At 42.6% G+C, this 15,465-nt stretch overlaps 1 protein-coding gene across 1 annotated transcript in view; it reads left to right on the top strand.

The window, feature by feature from the left end:
• Positions 1–15,465, top strand: part of glra1 (glycine receptor, alpha 1) — a 61,306-nt gene that overhangs the window by 9,596 nt on the left and 36,245 nt on the right. The window contains exons 2-4 of the mRNA XM_063190603.1: positions 2–126; positions 1,323–1,328; positions 6,706–6,744. Of these exons, the coding sequence (XP_063046673.1) occupies positions 2–126; positions 1,323–1,328; positions 6,706–6,744 (170 nt within the window). The remainder of the gene's footprint in view (position 1; positions 127–1,322; positions 1,329–6,705; positions 6,745–15,465) is intronic.

Here is a 15,465-nt window from a genome sequence, read left to right as displayed (position 1 = left end):
GCTTGGCAGCATCTAAAGAAGCCGCAGCACGCAAGGCGGCCACACCGATGCCACCCTCAGAGTTCCTGGACAAGCTGATGGGGAAGGTGTCGGGTTACGATGCCAGGATCAGACCGAATTTTAAAGGTAAGGCCCGACTCTCCCCACGTTGCGGGTGACACAGGAATGTAGCCCATCAAAGCCTGCGCTTGATCCATGCTTATACCATATAGCCAAACCATTCATTTAGCCCCCAAATTGCTGCTTTTGGAAGTTGGTATTTGTACGTAGTCAGTATTTTGAGTGATGATGATATTATGTATACAGACCCCAGATTAAAAAAATGGGTTAAATCATTGCTGATTTCAATTTCAAATTCAAAAAACAAAAAACTTTGCAATGCATGTGTCTGGCGAATTTAATTGCAGAGACCTGCAAGGGTGTGCACAGCTTTTTCAGGGATCTTGGTGTTTGGCTCATTTGTGTCATGAAGATGTTTCTTTTTTTTGCCACCCCCTCCTTGTTGCCAAACAGGATGGCCATCAGCCATCTTGAGGATTATTGGATATGACATATATGCATGTGACAGTCCTAAAAATACTGTGCTTACAACCCTGGCTTCCTGAGATTCTGCATGACACCTGCCTAGCTGAAAAAGGTATTTTTGGAGAAGGCACAGTATGCTTCAATACTGCTGCTGCCTTAGGATTGACTTGGATGATGCCCTTCCCACTTACCCAGGCTGGCTACATTCCTGTATGTAACCAATTACAAATGTCTCCAACCTTTTCACTCACTGACTGTATGTTCCAGTGTTGAACAAAAAAAAATCCAAGCCAAGCAAAATTACAAAAAAGGAGTTGGCATTCAGTATGATGTATTTGATTGTTTATTATTAGGAATGATAGCACACCTCCCAAACCTAGTGGCACTGAAAAATAATCTAAAAGATACATGTCAAAGGTTTCCTCATTTTAAATAAAGGCTGAAGGAAAATGACTCTTTCGATGGCAACCCTCCAAATTGGTATGAAAAAGACCAAATATGATCACATTTAGATTTTTATGTTACTTTTACCTCACTTTTCTTGCTACATATAGTCTGAAATGTTCGAAGATCTACAGTAGAAAAGTCCCTTTCCTTGTTCAGTTTCTTGGGGTAACCAGTATTGCAAATGTGTTGCAATAAACTCTATGCTGGTTGGGTTAGTGAAGGGTGACCTGACCCAGAACATATAGGCTTGCACTCAACATGGTTTTATTCACTGAATCGTCTTCACACCGCACAAAGGAAACCAAATGTGCTATGACTCAACAATTATGCCAACCTGACCTGGTTGTCAGTGGTAGGTGGGTGGGTGAGCGAGAGAGAGAGAGAGAGAGAGAGAGAGAGAGAGAGAGAGAGAGAGAGAGAGAGAGAGAGAGAGAGAGAGAGAGAGAGAGAGAGAGAGAGAGAGAGAGTCAGTCTGGTTATGTCTATTTTGGGAAGACATCTTATGTGGGGCTTTTTCGTGATGTATCTTCCCCTTTGCTCTTGGCATGGATTGCATTTTTTTTATGGGCTGTGAGCGGTCAAACTCGACAGCGGCGGATATGGACTCTGACATTTTGAAACCGAACTGTTCCAACCTTGGGTTCTCCTGGCTAATGGTTTTGGTGCATTTAAAAGTCTGGTGTGAGGATAGTGTTTTGTACAGCTTAAAATAAACAAACACACAACCAAACAAAATGGTGGGCTTTACTCATGCAGTCAGTGTAGTATGCTGTCTCGTATTGACATGCTGATGTGTCCTCTGTGATGTACACAGCAACCTTCATCACATTGTCACCGTCCTATTATGGATGTCGTGTCTTGTCTTGTCTTTGTGACTTTGTTCCCATTAATATGTGAAAGTAAATTTTTGTGTGTAATATTATTGTGGATAATTGTAGTAGAAGTAATGCAGTATATTTTGGGGTAATCAATTAAGGAGATGAGCAGACACAATTTTGTAGATGTGGTTTCAAGGAATAGGAAGAAAATAAGGCAACCCAAAAATGGGCAGTGTGTGGAATCTGTGGATGTTGCAGCATGAAGGGAATTATGTATAGGCCTACTGCTCGTAACTTGGACTTGCTGTGGGGAATCCTCTTTGATTGATGTACTGTATTTTGATTTCAACACAGAAGCGATAAGTGTTGGTATATTTAGGAAGATCCCATGTAGAAATACTGACATCTGGAGTCGTGCTTGGCTGACCTGCTCTAAGCTTCGTATGCACTGAATGTCTCTATAGTATGTCAGGGAGAGAACTTAGGCTTTGCTCACCACATCGATAAATGATAATCCTTATCCATATAAGGGATCAATTTCCAATGAATCAATTTTTTTGTGTAAACCAATGTCAAGTGTCCTGGAAGCAATTCACTTAAAACAGAGAGACATCTACTTCCTCTTTGACACAGTGTATCCCTCACTTGCCTCTCTCGTACTTCACAGCGTGTTGTCAGACCAAAGCACCACAAAAGAGGGAGACTCAGCGTTCTCTTGGAAGGCAAGCTGGAGTGGAGGGTCTGGGCCTGAGCTGGGGAGTAGAGAGATGATCTTAGGGATGCTTTGGGAGGGAGAGACAGGGAGGAAGACACACAGGCAGACAAATAGGCAAACAGACAGCAGACAGACAGGCAGGTAGGCAGGCATGCAAGCAAATGAATAGCATACAGACAGGCAGGCAAGTAGGCAGTGAGGCAGGCAAGTAGCAGACAGGCAGGCAAGTAGGCAGGCAAACAGCAGACAGACAGGCAGGCAAGAAAATGAATAGAAAACAGCCAGGCAGACAGGCAGGCAGGAAATGAGGCAGGCAAGCTGCAGACAGGCAGGCAAGCAACAGACAGCAAACAGACAGACAGGCAAGCAGGCAAACGGATGGCAGACAGACAGGCAGGCAGGCAGTGAGGCAGGCAGGCAGGCAGGCAGGCAGGCAGGCAGGCAGGCAGTGAGGCAGGCAAACAGCAGACAGACAGGCAGGCAGGCAGGCAGGAAACAGACAGCAAACAGACAGACAGGCAAGCAGGCAAACGGATGGCAGACAGACAGGCAGGCAGGCAGGTTGTGGTATGTAATGTTGTGGTATGTAGTGGTGCAGAGAGGAGGGGGAAGGAGTAGATAGAAGAGGAGAGGAGAGAGGAAAGGAGAAGGAGCGTAGAGGAGAAGAGCGGAGCTGTGTGATGAATGGTATGGCACTCAGCGGCGGCAGACGCTCTCCATTTTAACCTTGTCCCTCCTCATCCGTCAGCCCAGAGAGCAGGGGGGGGACTGATGGGTGAGAGCGTGGCCTGCACACATCTCTCTCCCTGGCCTCAGAGCACCCCCACCCTACCCTGGGACTCTGGCATTGCTGCCTCCCCTGCTGCTCCAAAAACTTCCGACCATCCCGCCCTGCCCCCCTCTGTGCACAACTGACAGTCAAATTTGGAGAAAAAAAAACCCACATCAGGATTTGGCACTGCATCTCTTTCCCCTGCCTTCGGCTTTGGGGTGGGCGATATGTCAAAAATGTCACATCACAATTTTTTTTAACATGAAATCATGATTTCGATGTTTTTATTACAGCCTTCCATCGAAAAAGAAAACAATCATTTTAGCGCTACAAACCTTTCTGAACAAATTTAATTAATATTTTGCATATCAAACATTGTTAACAAATTAAAATGCAAAAACGCTGATAACACTCTGATATAGCGCAGTATTGGAATATAACTAGATTGCATTCTCACAGAAAATGCTGGAAGCGGGCTTGCCTTTTGGGGCAGAGATGAGCAGTTTTATTTTTGATATCTCTATACCTAAATTAAAAACAAACTACTATTGAGAAAACAAAGCGAAAATACTTATTTATTTATTTATTTATTTATTTATTTATTGATTGATTGATTGATTGATTGATTGATTGATTGATTGATAGGAACTAAACATGGAAATGAATGATTCATTGAGTGAAATGAAACATAATGCAGTCATGACCAACTTGGAAAAGTTACGTGTGTGTTTATGTACAAAAGTGTCCAAAATGTGTTTAGGTTGAGGTATTGTGTAGGGCCACTACAACATGACTTTCTCTAAATGAAGGTTGTGGATTTGTATCTGTGTGGGGTTTGTGTTTTTGTTAGTTAATGATGATTGTAAACTGGTATTACTTCAGTAGGGCCTACTGCTTTTGTGTACACTGTGTTTTACAGCTAAATAGAGTGGTTTGCTATTTTAGCACAAGTTTGGATGATATTTTAGCACAAGTTTGCACAATATTTCATTGACATCATATAGGTCCACTTGAATCAGTCAATTCCATTATTTTATTTTTACTGTACCTGTTTAAAGAGGCATGGATGATGACATGTATGGAACGCAATGTGAAAAGAATTTAAATTACGGCCTTGATAATTATTGTTTTTCTTGGAGGTGTTTTGTTTACAGTCAGTAATGGTGCCTGTAAATGGTGCTGTAATTGATTTTGCCCTTAATTGGCCAGTGTCTGAGAGAGGCTTTACACAGGAAAATCTTTGCGGTATGCGCTGCATCGCCTGTTAGGACCTTTCAAAGATCTCTCTTACAAAGGGATAAGCAGCTTTTTGCATTGTAGGGATTAGGCTAACATGCAGAGACTGGCCCAGCTACAGTCAGGAAGCAGATAGCAGACATCACACATCGCACACACTCTTAGATTACTCATTCAGTCATGCACGCGCACACACACCCACACATACACACACACTCTCACACACACTCTCTCTCGCACGCACGCACGCACGCACGCACGCACACACACACACACACACACACACACACACACACACACACACACACACACACACACACACACACACAGAGTTTAAACAATGCAGTGAGTCAGAGGTTCCCATTCATATCTGATCATTTTAAAAAGGGTATTTCTGTGTCAACCCAGCACAGGAGCCCGAGACATCTGATGCTAATCTTCCCCTCAGCACCACATGAACTCCCCACTGTCATGAAGAAACCGTCAGCTCAGTTCACCTTTACAAAGCCAGGTATTAGCATCCCCGGTCCACAGCCGGGCCTCGGCATTGATTGGTGCAAGGCTCTAATCTTTAGTGCCGTCTCCGTGACAGCACTTTGACATTTAAAGTTCCAAGCCAGTCGTTCTGTGCTCAGTGACCAGGGAAAACAGTTCACTGAAGCTATCGCTTCAGGTGTCAAATCAATGGTGTGTTTTTTTGTGGTTGTGGTGGTTGTGATTGTGGTGTGGGATGTGTGTGCGTGATGGAGGGTGGGGGTGGGGTTGGAGAGTCACAGGTAAAATGGTGAACTATTGTGTTTGTCTTTCCAAAGCCATGCCAATACCCTTCTCAATACATGGAGACAGGATAGTTGTAGAGTGGTGACAACTGGTAACAGCTCACCTACTGTAGTCCACTATCATGTTTTGCACAAGTACCTAACTGGTTCACTTTTTCTCTTCAGTTACGCTCCACATAATTACATGTTATTTGATTCATAACATGACAAATTTAGTTTCCCATAATGAGACTTCTTTTCAAACGCTATTCTTATGTGCAGGTATTCTCTCACTTGCGGTAACAGTACTTGATAAGATAATACTTCAATAAAGATTAGTGACATAGTGAATGCTGTGCAGTCACAACATCTGCAGTGTTGCTTCTGATTCCCCTCTTGAACTTGCACACCTTGTACAATCCAAAAGGAAGAGTAGCCTTACAAACTCTGCCGAGTCAAACATTCAGACCATCTCTCATTTCAAACGACCCGTTGCCAAGATATCAAGAAGCAAAATAGAGAACCCATTTATTTTATACGTAGATTTACCCCAAAATTGAAAGTATCCAAGTGAAGCCAGTATGACATGTAGTCTTTGCTCTTTCCTCCACTCCCTCCTTCCTTCCTTCTTTCCTTCTGTCTGCCTGTCTCTCTTTATCCTCCTTGCTTTCCTCCATTTCTTTCTCCCTTTCCTTCGCTCTCGTTCCTTCTCTCTCCCTCTCTCTCCCTCTTTCTCTCTCCTTCCTTCTCTCTCTCTCTCTCTCTCTCTCTCTTTCTCTCTCTCTCCCTCTCTCTCTCTCTCTCTCTCTCTCTCTCTCTCTCTCCCTCTCTCCCTGATGAGCCGCATCTCGTAGTGCATTTTGCTAACCCACCACTGCCTCTCCTGTGAAGAGATATGCATTGCAACCCCCACTCCTCTCCTCACTTCTCCTCTCCTCTCCTCTTCCTCACCTCTTCTCTCCTCTCCTTCCACCTATCCCTCCATCACTGTGCACCTCCTCTCCTCCCGCTTCCTTCGGCGATAGCCTAAACAAATGCATCCCCTCCTGCTCCTGCCTCCGGTATGTTGGCCCCCCCAGTCTTGCCCATGCCAAACACTTCCAAGCCTTAAGTGTTGGCGAGTAATGTTACATAACTGAGCTGTGCCTTTTTTTTTTTTTACTATTATCATGTGTGTTTTTTTAGTATAATTTTTCCTATTTCGTAACATTTTCTACTTCTTCTTCTTCTTCTTCTTCTTCTTCTTCTTCTTCTTCTTCTTCTTCTTCTTCTTCTTCTTCTTCTTCTTCTTCTTCTTCTTCTTCTTCTTCTTCTTCTTCTTCTTTCTTCGTTTTTTCTTCTTTTTGTTGTTGTTTCTGCAACAACAATAACAACATAACTACGTTGCTGTTAGATCTCTGTATGTGTGTAATCCTGATCTTTTTTTACCATTAGACCCACAAGGGCCCAGACCGGATGGTACACACAAGAAAGGTACTTCCCTTTTCATTCATCCAGGAGCTTTGCAAAGTTACTCGTGCTGCAGACATGACTGTTCCCCATCCTTCTTCTTCGAGCAGTGCTAGCGGAGAAGGGAGATGCCGCGCAGTGAAATGTTGAATGAATGCTCTATTACTGTACAGTATATATTTATATAGAGAGTGCTTGGCAGTCATCCAGAGACAAAAGAGACATATCACGTCACCCCGGTGGACTTAATTTAGCTGTTTTATGAAATAAAGAAACAGCAAGATTAAGTCTGTGTGCTGAATCTTCTCATTTTCTCTGGATTACTTATGACTGCACATGCTTTGCAGTCATGTTGTTGTATCGGAGTAATATCCCACAAGAAGATAAAAGCGACGACACAATGAAACCAAGACAGAATATTTTGTGTAAGTCACAGAGCAAGATATCCTTTTACTAAAGCTTGGAAGGAAAGCCCATCCTTTATATATTCATACTGTATCACCTTAAGGTGACAGCGTTCAGTAGAAGAGACACTACATGTTTAGAAATGAGATGCTTTCACTGGTAAATGGCTGGTGAAAATCACACAGATTGTGTGGGCCTTTGTGTGAAAGCACTCTTATGATGAAATAAGCGTATAGAGTCTCTTTTGTAAGGCAATGTTTTGATGACAGGGAATGAAGCAGCTCTTCAGATAACCGTCACGGTGACAGATGTTGAGGTTATAGGATGTGGTGCAATGATCCGTTTCCTTTTGCTTTCTTCATTTCTGTATGAGCATGGGTGCTACATTTGCTGCCAAATTTGCACCAGAAATCAGTACGGCAACTTCTTGTGTGTGTGTTTTTTTTTCCAGGGAAGTAAGTATGCTCAGTGAATGCACAGGAAACGTGATCAGTCTCAATTTGCTCTCGTGCAAACTTGCCTTTTTTAATTCAACCATGATGAGAGCAGAGCAATTTAAGCTGTCAAGAGGAAAGAGAGACAAGCTGGGGGTATTTTTGAGCATGCTTCTTGAAAGTACTCTTTTCTAAAGAGCCCGTTTCCCCAAAGAGTCCAGTGGTTTAACATTGTTGAAATATTCAAAGCATTAGTTGGTGCAGAAGGAGGAAGTCTGCCTGGATGAAGTGCAATATTCTCATGCATGCATCGCTCGTAGCCTGGAGAGATTGATTTCCATTTGCTTGTTGTGATAAATGACGGCCCATGGGCCAATTAGACATCTTGGAGAAAAAGTACACAACCCAAGCCCATTATGCATTGCACACACTGTCCTGTGCAGTCCTGGAAGGACACAAAGTTCTACTGATATCATCGGGAGTGTGCGTTGAACTATTTTTTGTAACGATTTACAGATATTCTATGTTGTACCACGAGCTAATAGCCTAGATGTCAAATCAGACACAATAAACACACATGGAACGTAAAATGAAAAGCGAGTATCTCCATCCATCCATTGATGTCTCACTCCAAATCTATCTCAAACCACACGACCTCTCTCTCTCTCTCTCTCTCTCTCTCTCTCTCTCTCTCTACACACACACACACACACACACACACACACACACACACACACACACACACACACACACACACACACACACACAACCATACACACACACACACACACACACACACACACACACACACACACACACACACACACACACACACACACACACACACACACACACACACACACACACACACACACACACACACACACACACACACACACACACACACACATCAGAATGCATGAGCGATCGTGTAGCATGACCTAGTGGAGCATGCCTTCAGATTAGCATTGCAGTGCGCTAACCCTGCTGCTCAGATGGCCTGTCCCTGGAGGAAGAGGAGGAGGAGGCCGGCTAGCTAGCCGCGGCCGCCCGCTCCAGTCCAACATGGTGACTTTGAGTGATGGGGCTGTGCAAGGTCCATTCAGTATTCACATCCTGCGGGCAAAAGCCTTTTGCAAAGGCAAAGGAAGGAACCGTGGCTGGCTAGCTACCGTACATTGTGATGTAAGGGGTGTTATTTAGTCTTATTAAGGAGGGTGCTCAGCTACATTACCGGCATGGCGTTGCTCCGAGACACACTGCCTTTATGTTGACTAATGCCGCCCCTCCGAGCTGTTTGTCATTGTTGCTGCACTGCCTCCAGATGAGCCCTGTGCTGTAAGTTCTGCAGTGTTATTTCAACCCTTGGAGAGTAAGGAGCGACTAAAAGAGTGTTGAGTTTGACTCTGTGTGTGTGTGAAATGTGCTGTTTGTCATTGCTCCTGTGCTCTCTCTCTCTCCAAATGAGCCCTGTGTCTTTTGAGACTGCCGTGTGGCAGCTGCTGATGCCTCCCTCCCTCACGGTCAGGGGCGGGTTAGGATTCCATGGGCCCCTGGGCCAGACAACAGGAAAGGCCCCCCTCCATTGGTGTTGCTAGTCTCCAAAACTGTTGAGGGTTTTAGAGACTACTTGGGGTTTCGGGGGTTTCTACCCCCAAATGAAAATATAGTTGTTAAAAGTGCCATTTTAACGCATTATGAGAATGGAAATACACAGGCCTGCAGCTTCAGGGCCCCCTTTGTTATTGGGCCCTTGTGCCAGGGCCCAGTAGGCCCAAGCAGTAATCCGCCCATGCTCCCGCTGTTGTTCTCTGTGTCTGTTTATGGCTCATCACGGTTTAAGCTGATGTTTGCAGAGCCGAAAGACTGTCAGTGTTTCTGAGGGGTTTCTCTTCGACTGAGTGTGATGTCAGGTAAGATACATGAAAAAAGATCACTGCTGTGCTGCACACACGGGCAACAGCTTGTGATGTGCTGCAGAAAACCCAATACTGTCTTGTTTACAGGTTTAGGGACGCTGTGTGTCAGGAGTGGATGTATATAGCATTTGATTGGCTTCACAGTTGTGTGTTTTCCCCTAAATGTGTTACTGAACAATTCTGAATAACATTTTTTGTTAAAATTTCACAGATGTAATTTATTTGTATTTAATCCTATCAAAGAAATAAGCTTGTTTTTTTGTCATCAGTGTGGAGAGATTGTTACGGTTGTGTTACAGCCTGAAGTGGAAAGCGATGGACTTAGACAATGGCAATCAAACAGCTTGCTGTGAAATTGACAATGGCAGGCCCAATACGCGGCCTTAGAGCATCCTTAACAAAGCACAGTGACCATGCCTCTCACTCAGGGAAAGTTTAGTTCCACAATGTTCCTTCAGCCATCAAACACCTACAGTAGTGTTTCTCAACCAGGGGGTTCCAGGGGGCGTTGGCGTTAGGGAGCCCTACGGGGGCATTGAGAAGGAAACAGCTGAGAGGGGGGCGGTAGTTGTCATTGAGAGGTAGTCTATTTTATTTATTTAATACACAGGGGGGTGTTGGCAGGCTGATGATGACATCAAGGGGATGTTGGCAGACTTATGATGAGATCCAGGGGGTGTTTGTTCAAGAAAGGTTGAGAACCACTGACCTACAGGATAGTATTGTTCTGGCTATACACAGCAATCATTTGAACTAAATATTGAACATTACCATGGAATATGTTGTCATAAATGACTGCAAAGCAATCTGCTCTGTTTATAAGGCACACCAATTATCACTGTGGAAAAAAAGAGAGAAAAAAACATGCATTGCAGCTACGTTTTTATTGTATCTCACAAGGACTGTTTGCCCTAAAGCAGCGAAAGAAAACGTTTGCAATCTGGAGAGGGAGGTTTTGCTTCCATTGAGTCTAATATGCCACAGTTAGAGTCCATGGATCTGCTATACTGTTGCGAATGTAATAACAGGCTGTTTATTCAACTATCAGTCTCCTTCATTCCTATCAATCTGTTCAAATGGTTTTATTGGCTTTACATACTGAATATGAGGCAAGAAAAAGGATGGCTATTTCACTGTTATTTTATGAATACAAAAACGAATATGAATACCTTATTGTCCACAGTGTGGAAATTTGTATTCACTTTCACCTCAGACATATAAACAATTAAATAATTATCTCACAATACACAAATCAAAGGAGAAGAGGAGAGCACTAAGTTGTTATAAAAAAATACATTTCTAATAATAAGTTGAAATTAATTAAAGTACATTAGCACTCAGTGGGGTGTTTAAAAATGAAATAGGTGAGAAGTAATTAATATGAATAATAATAATACAATACTAAATAAATAAGTGTTTAGACCAAAAAAAGGATGGGGGTTGGATTAAATGTGAATTCCTGTATTATTTACCGCCCTTATTCCTTTAGGGACAAAGGCGTTCTCAAAGATGTTTTTAGAATTGGGCACTCTAAAACACCTCCCAGAGGGTAGGAGCTCAAATTCACAGTGGAGAAGATCGGAAAGGTCATTTATGATTTTCCTGGTCTTGTTTAATATCTGTTCATTGTAAATCACACTTTAACCCCTTAAGACGCGGCTTTATACATTTGTTGTTAGCAGTATGGTAATGACCAAGTCGTGGTGCATTACTAAAGGGCCTGTGTTGTGCCATAGTGTTGTAGTGCTATGGTAGTTACATTTCAATGTCTATTACAGCGTGCCACTGGAGGTACGGCGCGCATTAAGGGGCTACGGCTTTTGTGACTTTCCTATAGTATTTGTGGCCATATTCACTATACAGTCATTTGTGGCATATGCAATACAGTGCCTGGTAAAGAAAAAAAAAATTGCCACCAAAACCATGGTCATGCACTCTAATATGTTGTTGGGACACCTTTACCTTTGATTATGGCACACTTTTGCAGTGGCATTGTTTCGATAGGTGTCTGAAATGTCACAAGATTTATTTCCATCCAGTATAGCTTTCAATTCTTAACAAGATCTTGCATTGAGGATAGTAGAGTCTCAATAGGGTTTGAGGTTTGGACTCTGTGGTGGGCAATCCATGTGTGAAAATAATGTCTCATGCTCCCCTAAACACATTTTCAAAATGTTAGCCTTAAAATTCCTGGCAATCCAGGCATTGTAATCTTGCAATATATGCCCGTGTCATCATCCGTGTTATCAAAATCCAGTGGTGGGATAAACCTGGTTATTCACAATATTCATGTAGTCAGCTGACCTCATTCTTTGAGCACATACTGTTGTTGAACCTATAGAGCTAACACCAAATGTATAAGTGTTTGCCGATGCCACTGACTTCCTCCTTCAACAGACTAGCATCTTTCCCACAACCACAGGTTGTGTCTTTTGACATGATGGTTTATGAAATGAGAAGCAACTCAGCAAGGTGGTTCAAGGAGAATGCAACATAATTTCCACTCATGGATAGGTCATCATAGAGTCCAGACCAAAACCCCATTGAGAATCACTAGGATGTCCTGGAAAAGGCCTTGCACAGCATTCAGACTCCACCATCCTCAACACAAGATCTTCGTGAAAAATGAATGCAACACTGGATAGAAATAAATAATAAATGTTGTAACATTGCAGACACTTTTTTAACATTTTGGCCAGACAGTGTAGATCACCCACATTCCGCTTACTAGTAGAAGGTTCAAGCGTACATTTCTCCACAATATATCATTTAACCTGAGGCATTACAAATATCTCAAGCTCATTCGTTTATTAAAAAGACCATTCTCAGAGTCATAGGTGGCATAGTTTCTTGTCAGCTTCATTATAAAAGTAAGTAGAAGTCTAAAGTTGTGGCCGTCTGTACTTTCTGCCCTGCCAAATACTTTGTATTAGTATTCTTACCTGTATATTCTGGGCTCTGATTAGTATGGATGCCCTTCAAATATAAAACATACACCTCCTCAAATAGGTTCTGCTATCTCCACAGAATAGTTTTATTATTATTATTTTTATTTTTTTTTAGAAATTCTCACATCTGGTTCATCATCAAGATTTGGACTTTCATCATGGTTATGACTAGGGACTACTATGGCAATACTACTACTACTACTACTACTACTACTACTACTACTACTACTACTACTACTACTACTACTACTAATAATAATAATAATAATAATAATAATAATAATAATAATAATAATAATAATAATAATAATAATAATAATAATAATAATAATAATAATAATAATATGACTACTACTTCTTTTATAATAACAATCTGTACACTTCCTCTGCCATTATCAATGTCTTGTTTAGCATACTATGGCCTTTGTGATATAGCTATTTAATGGTAGAGAAAAGCATTATTTTCGAGCTTGTATGTGCCTTCTATTGTGCATTGTGCAGTAGGCCTTCTGGTACAGCAGTGATAGCTTGTTTGACCAAGTTCAAAATGCAGTTAGAAATCTTAATCTTAAGATTTTGCCAGTGCTCCCTTTCATAACATGAATTATAATACGTTACATTTATTGGCTATATCAATAAAAATGAATATGACTTTGAACAAAATATCACATGAAGATGGACACAGAGATTTTGCTTTGATGTTTTTCGCCGAGCCCAATTTCTCCCCTCTGACTTTAATCATATGTGTGTTCCGCATCCCCCCCTGTTAAATCTCCACTTGCTTTCGGCGAAGGCGCAGACAGACAGTAAACCGCTGCTTTCTTTGCTGTATGTATTTGGTCATATTTCAACATGGGGGTGAGCCCACCTCATCTCAGTTTGAAACTACCCTCTACCCCGAGTAATCCAATATAATCAAGCCCTGGTGTCTGCGTGCGCCTGTCATAAGCCACGGCCCCCCTCTATTGATTGATGTTCTCCGTGAAGTCACTCTGCACCAAGGCTGTCATGTTCGACCATCAGTCAGCCAGCGCCTCAGGGGCAGGGAGAGATTCCAGTGATTTACTGGGATGTCATTACTTATAGGCAGGTGACACAGCAAACTCAGATGCTCTCTCTCTCTCACATACACAATATCTCTCTCTCTCTCTCTCTCTCTCTCTCTCTCTCTCTCTCTCTCTCTCTCTCTCTCTCTCTCTCTCTCTCTCTCTCACACACATACACAATCTCTCTCTCTCTCTCTCTCTCTCTCTCTCTCTCTCTCTCTCTCTCTCTCTCTCTCTCTCTCTCTCTCTCTCTCTCTCTCTCTCTCTCTCTCTCATATGCACACACTCACACACACACTCAGGCTTCCTCATTTGCTCGCCCACTCGCTCAGCCACTTGCTCTCCAGGCCACTGCGAATGAGGCAAGCTGTCAATATCCAGGTACTTCAACCTGTGCATCCAGGATGAATTTTTAATGAGTCTTCCCCCCCAAACCCTCCCCTCCCCTCCCCTCCCACGAGCCTGCAGTGAGGTGGAACATATGTGGAAGTCTTCTTTGTCTGTGTAGTGGTACAGGTACTGCACTCTTCTTTGTCATTTTTTGACAGACATTCTCTGTACCCACAGAATAAAAAATATGTGATTTTTTTTTCATGACCAACCATGGCTACAATGGTTCTTTGTAAATCTGCGTGTAACTGTGGCTGCCGTAAAACATTTTGCGTTAATGTTGATATAAATCTTTGAAATGAAGTTCGAGAAAGACACTGGGCTCTCAATTTAAACAAACTGGCCAGACTGTTCTCTTCACTGTGAAGCTGTCTCTCTCTGTCCTATCTTTTGACGAAGAGATCTTTTTTTCCCTCCTTCCACAGCCATATTCTCCTATCGTCTACCCTCTACTTCTGCTAACTCAATTTTACAGCTGCTTAACATAATTCCAGGGTATCACAGGCAGAGAGGAGAGAGGCAGAAAGATGGAGAGAGAGGGAGAGAGATGGAGAGAGAGGGGGGAGAAGGAGAGCAGCATATCAAAATGCGATCCTGTTGACATGCCTCCAGTCTCTGCTGCTGGCCTGCTGAGGCTATTGAAAAATATGCCGCCTGATTTATTTGTTTTTGCCAAGCAGAAGCACTTACCCGCCATGCCGCTTTTTCGGCCTCTCCTATCTCAAGGGCTGAGATGAGCTGGAAGTAGTGCACCTGGTGTCAGCACAACAATGACACTGCATTTAAAAAGAGAGAGGGGAGAAAAAAAAACAGATATTGCCTCTATTTTTTTCCCGTGCGCTTTTTTTGGGGGACATTCATGCTTCAAATAAACTCTGGAGCCATTGGGATATATAGTCCATGTCTGCCTCCTCTCTAAAGCCAGTTTTTCTTTACAATAAAAGAAAAGAAAGAAAAAAGAAAAGAAATCTTGTGAGGGAATGGAATTATGAAGCTCTGGGCTTCCACAAACCAACATTTCCGGTTGATATATACAGTTATATATGATATACTGTATGTTGTACTGTTCTTTATATGTTTTGTCTTTATCCGCACCCCCTTAAACGTGTGCTGAATAACTATTGGTTAAATAAGCCCCTCTAGTGTCTTCTTGGCAATACCGTAGAGGTGGTGTCGGAGCAGCATGCATATTTAATGAGCTCAAGCCATTGTGGGCTTCTTTTTTTCTTTCTTTCTTTTCTGCTGAGCGTAGCTCTATTTCACACTCGGCCAATATCATTAGGTTTTTCTTTATTATTATTTTTATTTGCACCTTACATTTTCATCACCTCTGTCCGTGTGCCAGACATCTTGAGTGCCCGCTGTCTGTGGCAGTAAATCAAGTCTCGTGACATTTCTCTATCCTTGCTGCTGAAGACACCTCTACAGGAATGTTGTGCAGTTCTCTGTCCTCTCAGTTCCCTGGCATTGGGTACCAATTGATCACATCATGAACGACCAAAGAGACAGAGTGAATTTCTGGATATTGAGTTTAGCTCTAAACTAAAGTACTTTTCTTGTTAAATTTTTTAGAATAGGGTTCACCTTTTAGCTATACAAAACG

This window comes from Engraulis encrasicolus, chromosome 23 (assembly GCF_034702125.1).
Source record: "Engraulis encrasicolus isolate BLACKSEA-1 chromosome 23, IST_EnEncr_1.0, whole genome shotgun sequence".
NCBI lineage: Eukaryota > Metazoa > Chordata > Actinopteri > Clupeiformes > Engraulidae > Engraulis > Engraulis encrasicolus.
The sequence above is the reverse complement of the archived record's forward strand: the minus strand, read 5'-3'. Positions and strand labels throughout refer to the sequence as shown.